The sequence below is a fragment of the Pseudonaja textilis genome, chromosome 6 (assembly GCF_049901715.1).
Source record: "Pseudonaja textilis isolate UNSWEBS1 chromosome 6, rPseTex1.2, whole genome shotgun sequence".
NCBI classification, from domain to species: domain Eukaryota; kingdom Metazoa; phylum Chordata; class Lepidosauria; order Squamata; family Elapidae; genus Pseudonaja; species Pseudonaja textilis.
Genome location: NC_141995.1, coordinates 5,982,919 through 5,993,756, shown reverse-complemented (window position 1 = coordinate 5,993,756; position 10,838 = coordinate 5,982,919). Strand labels below are relative to the sequence as shown.

General features: G+C 49.8%; 1 protein-coding gene across 1 annotated transcript; it reads right to left on the bottom strand.

Annotated features, from left to right (window-relative positions):
• Positions 1 to 491: 491 nt before the first annotated feature.
• Positions 492 to 6,404, bottom strand: SPR (sepiapterin reductase). Its single transcript, XM_087935730.1, has 3 exons — positions 5,869 to 6,404; positions 2,540 to 2,830; positions 492 to 1,449 (listed from the first exon to the last, which is right to left on the bottom strand). The coding sequence occupies exons 1-3, from the start codon at positions 6,176 to 6,178 to the stop codon at positions 1,259 to 1,261; spliced, it is 792 nt and encodes a 263-aa protein (XP_087791856.1). The 5' UTR covers positions 6,179 to 6,404; the 3' UTR covers positions 492 to 1,258.
• Positions 6,405 to 10,838: the final 4,434 nt, after the last annotated feature.

Here is a 10,838-nt window from a genome sequence, read left to right as displayed (position 1 = left end):
AATCATGTGATCCTGATCCACGGCAACTGTCTTCAATATCAGTTAGTTGTCAACTGTCCGAACTCTGATGATGTGACCATGGGGATGCTGTAACGGTCATAAGGCTGAAAAATGGTCATAACTTGCTTTCAGTGCCATTGTAACTTTGAACTGTCACTGGAACTGCTGTAAGTTGAGGACCGCTTGTGTAGTATCACAGTGACATAGCATAGTATTGCTGATGTTTTATTATTAAGCTGCTATAATTCAAGCTTTAAACGACATCTATAGACACATGAGTATCATTTCTGATATTTGAAATACGAGCCAATCTGCAGTTTATCTTTTGCCTTCTCTCAAAAGGGCTCAGAACGGGGCTGGCTTCGTCGTTTTCATTGTTGCTGGCGATTAGAGGGGTCTCTATAATAGTGTGTTTCCAGTTAAATGTTGCAGAAATAATTTATCTCATCTTCAGAAAAGGCAAAAAAAAAAGGGCAGGTTGTGGCTTTAAATGTGTTTTCTTCTTGCATTAAGTGGTTTTAAAACTCAACAAAACCAAAAGTTTTCAGAAATGCTCAAGAGTAGGGTTTGTTCCTTCACAAAAAACATCAGTTTTTGGTTCAATATTCAAAGTTCAGAGTTCCATGTGATCAATGCAATCAAGTAGAAGGTTTATATAAATGATTAACTTTATAGGCAACAAAACGTACTCTGACCGAAATGGTTGTAACACGGTTGAATCCCACCCCTGGATGCACACCCCTTCCTTACTGGGGAACCAACCATCTTAGACTGGTCCCTGGCAAGCTTTAATGCTAAGCTGGATACTTCTCTGTTTACCCCAGAGGTCCCCAAACTTGGCCACTTTAAGACTTGTGGACTTCAACTCCCAGAATTCTCCAGCCAGCTATGACCCTTGACTTACGGCCACATAGCTGGCTGGAGAATTCTGGGAGTTGAAGTCCACAAGTCTTAAAGTGGCCAAGTTTGGAGACCTCTGGTTTAACCCTGTGTAGAGCGACAATTTTTGCACGTAACACAGAGATAGCTTAAAAGTAATTTTTGGCTTTTTTTTTTTTGGCACAGTTACACTTCAGAACTTTGCAAAAGGCTTCTAACAATGACCTCAGGTACAAAATGTCTCAGCACATGTTATTTCCTGCAGCAGGCATGACAAAAAAGAGAACCGAGATGGAATCATTTCGGCTCTTTTGAGAAAGGAAGCCGAGCTTTACGAGAAGGATCCTCGCCAACCGGAAGCAGAACCCCAGAGAGCCGCTCAGGGGTCATAAAAGTCCACGTGGGCCCCGGATTCAAAGGCGTTTGCCACCAGGAGGTCCAGCAACTTCCGGGCAGAGACGTCGCAGTCTATCAGCTGCCCAGATTCCTTCAGTTGGAGGAAGGCCTGCCTCAGCTCCGGATCTGCAGAATGGGTGCGGGCTTCTTCCTGCATGGCGGTGTCCAGGGGGCCTGCAAAGAAGGAACCGGGGGAAGAGCAGCCAATCACAGGGGATCCCCAGGAGAGCCAGAGGCTGTGCCAGAGGTGGTATCCGGCTGGTTTGGACCAGTTCTGGAGAACTGGTAGCGGAAATTTTGAGCAGTTCAGAGAACCGGCAAATACCACCTCTGACTGGCCCTGCCCCCATCTATTCTCCGCCTCCCGAGTCCCAGCTGATTGGCTGGGTCTTCTTTGGTTGCCCTGCCCAGGAGAATGGAGCTGGAAAGCAGGTTGGTGGGAAAAAGTGATTAAGAAAATAATGGAATATGCAGAAATGAGTAGATTAACATTAGCAACTAGAGAGCAAGAAGAAAAAGAATATTTTAAGATATGGGATTTATTTTACCAATGGTTAGATATAGAAGAGCGGATTTAACAGTAATGATATGTTGTAATTGATTAATGACTTCTAATATGTATTTAAATTGGTGTGTGTATATGGCATAAATTAAGGATAAAAAAAAGAGGTCTTACAAACTGTTGAAAATGAGAATGTTTTTAATTGTTTTCTATTTTTTCTTTCTATTTTCTTCTCCCCTTTTTCTCTCTCTCTTTTCCATTTGTGTATGTGTTGTTGGTTTGTTTTAATTGTAAAATCAATAAAATTTATTTTTAAAAAATAAAATAAATTGGCAAGAACTGAGATTTGCTCTAAAGGATAATGTGGATTTGAAACTAAAATCTAACGATGGTGTAATAATAATATGAGATGGGAAGTTGATTAATGTAATATGAATGTAAATTTAAATTCAAGAGGAAAATATTATACATATTGTGCACAAGAATTATGTACCAACCTACATATTGTACAATTGAAAGATGATTTTATTTTGTTGTTTTATGTTTGTATTTGTCTGTTTGTTGTTAAAATATATATAAAAAAATTATATATATATATGTATGTATGTATGTATATAAGAAAGCAGGTGAGTGGGGTGGGGAGGGAATGGGGATTTTGCAGTAACCTTCCCCCTGCCACGCCCACCAAGCCACACCCACAGAACCGGTAGTAAAAGTTTTGGAATCCCACCACTGGGCTTCACAGCCCATCCTGCGACTCACCTGGGGCGTAATTCAGCACCCGCACGTCCGGCTCTTCGGCCGCTAAGACCCGGAACATCATGTCCCGGGCCGCCTTTCCCGCGCAGTAGAGGGTCCAGCTCTTGAAGGGCTTCAGGGCGCAGAGGGAGGAGACGTTGACCACCACGCGGCTGAAGCCCGGTTGGGCAGGAAAGGCCTTCAGGATGGAGGCGGTCAAGCAGAGGGCGGAGGTCACATTGAGGTTTAGGTAGCTGTTGACGTCGCCGGGCTCGGAGAAGTCGCAGAAGGTCTTGGAGACGTCGCCCAGAGTCCCTGGAAGGGAAAGGGGTCTGGCTCACCTCCAAGAGGAGACTGAGACCCAGAAAAGCACAGGGGAGGGTGGGAAGCAGGTTATGTGCCCCCCCTCCACAAGGCTTCCTCCCACTGTCTGGAGCAAAAAGGCCCGTTTTTACCCTCCCTGAGCCTCCACGCACACACGCCCTGCCCTTACCTGCATCCAAAATGAGCCACGTGGGGACTCCTGGGAGGGAAGAGGAGGGTGGGCGGGGCCAGCCAGGAGTGGGATTTGGGGGGTTCTCCGAACTGTGCAGAATCTTAGCTAGGGGCTCTCCTGAACCCCTGCGAACCCCCGGCAACCCAGCCCTGGCTGGGAGGCTGCCAATTCCGGATGCCGGGCAGCTCCCGGCTAATCAAGCGCAAATGTAAATATTGCCCACAGACAGTAGCACGACCAACCGGAGAGGCCAATGATTCTGATGGTGGGCTGTCTTCGTGCTGAATGCTTTGGAGCCGTTTTGCTGACCGTCATGAAATGAACGCCTCCAATCCTTGCTGAACCAAGCCGGGCCCATAAACGGCTTGGTTTTGTGTGTGTGTGTGTGTGTGTGTGTGTGTGTGTGTATGTGTGTGTGTGAGCATCTCGCCTTCTTCCCCCAGAGATGAATGGCACCCTAACCCTCATTGCCAGCCCCACTGTAGTCACACTCCTGCGAATGAAGGGCACAGGCTTCTCACCTGCTCAGGTGTAAGACATCCAGAAAGCATCCATGATATCAATCACTCCGAGACATATTCTCTCCAATTGATTTATTTAGGAACAGATCTGTACATCTAAGGCAATTTCCCAAAGTGAAAGTATTTTCGCATGTTACACAGAATCCACCTTCTCTCCTCCCACTTCTACACTTCATAAATCACGAGAACCAATTAACTGCAACTGGAATTTCTTAGTACCACCATACAGAATAACCTCGAACTTTTCAACTCCTCCACCCCCCCTCCCGCCTTCCATTATGTGGCAGCTGAATTTCAAAGCTGACATCAGGTTCATTATGAGCCAGGACACCTGGAGGCGGTTGCACTCGAAAGGCGGGGGGGTGGGTGGGAAACCCCTGGCCCACTGGTGGGAACAGGTAGTACCTGCCTAATTATTTATTGTTATTTATTAGATTTGTATTCGCCAGGGCGACTCAAGGCGGCTTACAACATATAAAACCACAACTGAAAACAGTGAAACTTGTAAAATCAAATAAATTAATATAGTAAAATCACACAACACCCCCCCCGTGACAGCAGATTAGACGAGCCATTTAGTGCAGTGGCCCGCAACCTTTTTTGTGCCATGGACCGGTACCGGTATCACAAAATGATCCATGGACCGGTACCAGCATCAGTACGCACGACCAAGGCAAGGTGAGCCGAGCGACCGGCAAGGCAGCCATCCCCCGCTTCTCCCCGCCACCTTCAACTCCTCCTTTTACCTTTTTTGTGCTTTTTTGTGCTTTCTTAATCTCGTCCGCCATCAGGACGGCTCTTCATTCGAAGCCGCCCCCCCCTTCGATGAAACTAAGGCGCGAAGATTCCTTCTGCGCCCAAACGCCGCTTTCCAACCAGAAAAGCTCACCCGGAAGCACTTTCTCGTCGAAACAAGATGGCGGCGCCCAGCAAACCGGCGGCCCAGTAGAAAATGATCCACGGACCGGTACCGGTCCGGGGCCCGGTGGTTGGGGACCATTGATTTAGTGGGCTCCATCCCGCTCTGGGTTCCCCAGGCCCGCTTTCAGAACAATAGAAGTATAGAGCTTGGAGCGGGGGTGGGGGATTCCTATAGTGCCCCCACTTTATCCCAGGGATGATGGGGTAGTGGGGAAAGGTGCTGGCCCAGGAACCAGGAGATGGTGAGTTCGAGTCCTGAAAGCCAGCTGGGTGACCTTGGGCCAGTCCCTTCTCTCTCAGCTCCCACCCTCCCAGGTTTGATGTCTTTTTTGTAATGTGGAGACTGTGCTGTCCAGACCGTATATAGTTGATTGGGAATTGGGAGCTGTCCCCTTAAGGGAATGCCCCATAGTAAATGTAGTCAATGCCTCATGGGAAATGTAGTTCATGTCATGTGATCACATCTGTAATCCTGATTGGTCACTGAATTGACCTTTGGTTGGGTTGGGGGAGTTTCCTTTATTCTTGCTTGGACCCCAGCACATCGTGCTGGTGTCTTTCCCTTCGCTCCATGGTTACGGGATGAAGATAACTATATTTTCACACTATGAAGTCAACTGTGCAAAGATTGGACATTAGATGAATCTCAACATAACTGTGAGTTATACCTTGAGGATGCCTATTACAATCTAATAAAGAAACTTTGTATGGAAGCCTTTGTAGAGGTTTACCTGACTGTCTTTACATTCAGCCAAGAAAGTTAAAGACGAAACAAGCGTAGAGGGGGATGAAGAAATCCTCATTGTCACTCATCATCCCTGGCCTCTAACTTCTCACCCAGACCCCACCCCAGCCACCCAGGGGGCTGCCAGGGGAGACACTCCCCTCCCCTTGAGACTGGGAGACCAGGAATCCAGCCTTAGGAAGCATCCACTGGGCTTGCTGGCTGGGCCGGAAGAGGAGGGGGCTTCCCTTTCTCCCCACTGCCTGAGACCCCCCACCCACCCACCCACCCCCCACTCCTTCTGGGGCTGATGCTGCCCCTCGCACCACCTTCCTCTCTAACCCAAAAGCTGTTGCATCCCCCCAAACACCCTCTAGCCCCAGTGAGCCAACCCCCCCCATCTCCGTCCTCCTCTGCCTGGGTCTCTGTGCTTCTGAGGACAGGGGCTCCCCTCCCCTCAAGGCCCCCCAAAATCCGGATCTTTTCCCAGGGCTCACCCGGCGAGTATTATGGGCTGCACAGGAGGGAAGGGGAGGGGAGCCTGGGACTGAGTGCCTTGTGTCCCACCCACCTCAACTGCAACGCAAGCCCCTCCGCTCCCCCGCCCCTCCTTTCTCCAGGCCCCCAAACGCACCCCGTCTCCCCCCGCCATCTCCCCGCCGGCGATGGCCAAGCGGCGCCCGCCTCTCACCGGCGTTGTTGATGAGCAGCAGGCGCTGAGGGTCTCGGGCCTCGCGCAGCTCCCGGCCGGCCTCGGCCACGCGCCGCAGCCCCTGATCGGAGCCCAGGTCGGCGGGCAAGGCCCGCACCAGAAGCCCCGGGCAGGCGGCGCGCAACTCGCCCTCCAGCCGGCCCAGTGGCCCCGCCGAGCGCGCCACCAGCAGCAGCGCCGAGCCGGGCGGCAGGTGGGCGGCCAGCAGGCGGGCCAAGCTCCGGCCGAGCCCCCGCGACGCGCCCGTCACGATGCACGCCGTCCGGCCCCACGCGGGCCCCGGCTCCATCCCTTTCGCCGGACCGGGCTGCGCGGGGCGAACGGAAGGGCTCCTCGCCGACGGGAGTCTCGGGGCTCAGCCTCCGACCGAGCGCCGCCTTCCACGCTCGGCGCCGCCCGTTTCCAGCGGCCGGGGCGGAGGGCGCGGCCAGAAAGCCGGGAACGGGAGCAGCTGCTCCGCTGGCTGGGCGGGAGGGAACCCCGAGTCGGAGGTGGGGAAGCCGGGCGGTGGGGAGGCGGGCGAGCCCGGGAGGCGGAGAAAAACAGCCCAGGTCCCCTGCTCGAGCAGGGGCTGGACTAGAAGACCTCCAAGGCCCCGTCCAGCTCTTTGTCTGCCTTGTGCCCGACGCCAGGCATCCTCTTGACTTGCGCGGGGTGATCTGGATCCTCCGTGGCCGGGTCTGCTGCTCCCGACCGGGCCCGCTTGCCCCCGGAGGAGACGGCGGTTGGGGTCCCGGAATGAGGCTGCTGGAAGACCCTCTAGTCACGGCCCCCAGTTCAGGAAACTCTTTGGGGATTCAAGACTTTTCGTTGACGAAGGGGGAAGTCTGGCGGGGGTGAGCGGGCATTGGACTTAGGTGAAGGAACCCAAAGGGAGGGCAAGGATTTCTGGGCATCCGGCAACAACCGCTTTGGGGTGAGACTCGGTTTTTCTGAAGGATCCAGGGAGGAGATTGGGAATCCCTATGTCAAGGGTCTTCAAACTTGGCAAGTGTAGGACTTGTGGACTTCAACTCCCAGAATTCCTAAGCTAACATGACTGGGGGAGGAATTCTGGGAGTTGAAGTCCACAAGTCTTAAAGCTGTCAAGTTTGAAGACCCCTGATTTATCATCTATACTTGTCTGTCTGTCTGTCCGTCCATCCATCCATCCATCCATCCACATCTGTCTGTCTGTCTGTCTGTCTGTCTGTCTATATCTATCTATCTATCTATCTATCTATCTATCTATCTATCTATCTATCTATCTATCTATCTATCTATCTATCTATCTACCTACCTACCTACCTACCTACCTACCTATCTATCTATCTATCTATCTATCATAAGGGTCTTCAAACTTGGCAAGTGTAAGACGTGTGGACTTCAACTCCCAGAATTCCTGAGCTAACCTGACTGGAGGAGGAATTCTGGGAGTTGAAGTCCACAAATCTTAAAGCTGTCAAGTTTGAAGACCCCTGCCCTATGTGAATTTTGGGGGCTTTTGCCCAACTAAGGCAGGGCAGATGTGCCAGTGAGAAAGCCCATCAGGCCACTTCTGGGCCCCTGGCTTTTCGGAAAATACAGCTGCTGGGATCCTGGTGCCCGGATGGTGCTGAAGGATCCTTATGACAGGCTGTTAATTTAATCTACTTCTGGCCTCTTGCCAACACTCCTGTGGAGAGCTGGCTACTGGTTTGGATGCCCTAGAGGGCTGTGAAGGTGGCAGCCAGCTTCCTCCCCTCGCCCCCTCCTGTCTGTCATATCAGCCACCCTTTTCCTGGCTCAATGTGAAGGGCATAATCTGAAGAAGGACAAATGGTGGTTCACAGCACCGTTTTTTGGCCGTCTTTCCAATGTGCACACATGCCCTGGCTTGGCTGTGTGGATACTACACTGAACAAGGACCACATTCAGTAGCTGCACAGATTTTAATTCAGCGTATCATGCCAAGCAATTTTTTGTTTATCTCATGATTATGCTACGGAGGCTCACAAAAGTGATTGACTGCTGTGCTGAAATTCTGCCGTTTCCACCAGAGCTGAGAATTTGGGGTTCAACTCCTAATGGAAGAAACAGGCTTTTGCTCTGAGGGTGCTTCCTCTTTTGTCTCCAGGGCCCCAATCCTTGTGTGTTTTATGCAATCTGGCGCCTCTTTGCATCAGTGTGACTTCCACATAGGAGCATATCATCCTGGGATCAGCTTAGAGCAGAGGTCTCCAAACTTGGCAAGAATTCTGAGAGTTGAAGTCCACAAGTCTTAAAAGTTACCAAGTTTGGAGACTTCTGGCTTAGAGCCTGATCTTTTTCTGCTGATATTCCAGTTGGAGGTTCTTCCAAGATGGCTGCCTGCAGTTTGGGCAGCTCTCCACTTCTACCAACACTGCTCTTGTTTGCCATCTGTGTAAATACAAGGAAGTTTTGGTTCTTTTCTTTAATAACATTTGATTCTAGTTCTCTCTTGTGAGGTTGGTCTGTCCACTCAAAAGAAAGAATAGGAAAAAGGGCTGATGTACGTAGTCATCGTATGCCTCAGTGCTCTAGGGACATACATATCGAGAGTGTACTTCCTTTTTTATCACTCGTTTTCCTTGCCATTAAGGTCTGCGGCCCATCTCCTTCACACACTAGTGTTAGGGGTGGACAGTCAGTAAATGAATCTCCTGGAAGATAGGTGGTGGCAGCAGTAACTGCCGAGACAGGATGCGAAGACCTCCAGCTTTCGGTTCTCTTAGTTACCACAGGCAGATTAAGGAATAAGCACTTGAAAAATATTTTGCAATTATTTCTCCATCATGATGATGATACTACATTTATTGCAACACACGTTGCTCCCCCAGGGATTAATCTCTCTCAATAGCTCCAATGAACCTGAATGAGCAAGTGAGAGCATGGAGTCACTCTGGCTAGGATGGCTGTCGCAAAATGGATGGGCGAGCAAAGAGTAACCTGCAGTGGGGCTGGGGACCAGGGAAGCCAACCCACCCAGGAGAAGAAACTGCCAAAAGCAGGCAGCCACCTGAAGCCTCTTTCTCTGTTGCCAGGGAAACACAGGGTTGCAATACAGAAGGAGCTTCAGGTGAGAGACAAAGAGGAACATGCTGATTATGAAGTGTCAGCCTGTGAAACACGCTCCCATGTGAGGTGACGACAAGCCCTTTCACGCTGGAAATCTTCAGAACCCGTCAGTCACTGTGGATTCCATATGAAAAAGAAACACAACATTGAGGAAAAGAACCCGTAGCTATTGCAAGGATTGTTGGGTTCACACAAGGAAGAAGGTCCCAAACAAAAGAAAAGCCAAGATTTTTTTTATCGAAGTTGAAAGGCACAAGGCAGGAAATCCTAGATTGGATGGCCAGTTTGCGGAAGTCGGGAAGGTCCTGGCTAGGCCAAGGGTATGCTAGCCTGTCTTGAGTTACAACCACTCATTCCGCTGTTCAAGGTTACAACGGTGCTGAACAAGAGGGACTTGCGGTCAGTCCTTGAAATCACAGCCGTCGTGGCACCCTGTGGTCACAGGAGGACCATTTGCAATGTTCCCTGCCAGCTTCTCCCAACAGTCACTGGGGAAGCCAGAAGAAGGTTGCAAGCTGCTCCTGGGAGTAGCTTCCACTCCTGCCATCTTTTCAGCTGTCTGTATTCTGAGACACCCACCCGCCTGCCTGCGACTCTGATCCTTCCCATTCGTGGCCACGTGAGGTCATCGCTCAATGCCTCCGTGGTCCTGGGGTTGCAATGGCAACAGGACCTCTGGGATGCCCTTCATTAAGCAGCGCAGTCACACCAGGTGCTTTATGCCAGTCCCACCTCCTGAGGCTGCTAAGGTTGCTCCAGTGGCTCTTGCAACAGAGCTGGGGGTTGAACCTGAGGTGTGCTGGTTAGACAGTATATATAGTTAGTTTGGGAATGAGAGCTGTCCCCTTAAGGGAATGCTTCATGGGAAATGTAGTTCATGCCTCATGGGAGATGTCATTCTTGTCATGTGGTCACATGACATGAATTGGTCACCGAATTGACCTCTCGTTGGGTTTGGGGGAGTTTTGGTCATTCCTACCTGGACCCCAGCATCATGCTGGAGTCTTCCCTTGCTGTATTATTATGGGATTGTGCTGTCCCAGTCAGTCTATGGGAAGTGGATAGACACTTAGGAATTGTGAGCTGTCCCCTTAAGGGAATGCATCATGGTAAATGTAGTTAAAGGTATCCTGGGAAATGTAGTTCATGTCACATGGCCACATCTGTAATCCTGATTGGTCACTGGACTGACCCTTGGTGGGCTGGGGGAGGTTTCCCTCATTCTTTGTCTGAACTCTCTAACTCATAGCACCTTCTTTCTATCACCATGAAATGGGTTAGGAGATAACCATCTTTTATCTACAAGGCAGATATACAAAGGATTGGTCATAAAAAAAGAACTTCATCACAAACGTGAGTTATGTGGATACCTGATGAACCAATAAATGTTCTTTGTTATGGACGTTGAGTTATCTCTCTGCATCTGTACAATTTATGAATCCACCTCTGTACAAGATACAGAAAAGTAAAAGATGGTTATCTCCTACTGCACAAGATACAGAAAAGGATGAAGATAACTATCTTTTCACTTCATTTGTCCCAGGCAATATTTATCTTCCCCAAATACCTGGGATAAGGAGCTGAACACTACAAAGGCTTCCATACAAAGTTTCTTTATTGGATTATATCAGGCATCCTCAAGATATAACTCACAGTTATGTTGAGATTTATCTAAAGCCCAACTTTGCATTGTTATCTTTATCTTTATCTGTATCCCATAATGATACAGCAACGGAAGACTCCAGCACAATGCTGGGGTCCAGGTAGGAATGACCAAAACTGCCCCCAACCCAACCATAAGTCAATTCAGTGACCAATCAGGATTACATATGTGACCACATGACATGAACTACATCTCCCATGAGGCATTAACTACATTTCCCATGAAGCAT

Excerpts from the sequence above, each read along its gene's own strand:
- SPR (XM_087935730.1), bottom strand. The coding sequence starts at position 6,178 with ATGGAGCCGGGGCCCGCGTGGGGCCGGACGGCGTGCATCGTGACGGGC. Across the intron at positions 2,831-5,868 it reads GCTGCTCATCAACAACGCCG|GGACTCTGGGCGACGTCTCC; the intron begins GTGAGAGGCGGG and ends TTTCCCTTCCAG. Across the intron at positions 1,450-2,539 it reads GGTGCTGAATTACGCCCCAG|GCCCCCTGGACACCGCCATG; the intron begins GTGAGTCGCAGG and ends CCTTCTTTGCAG.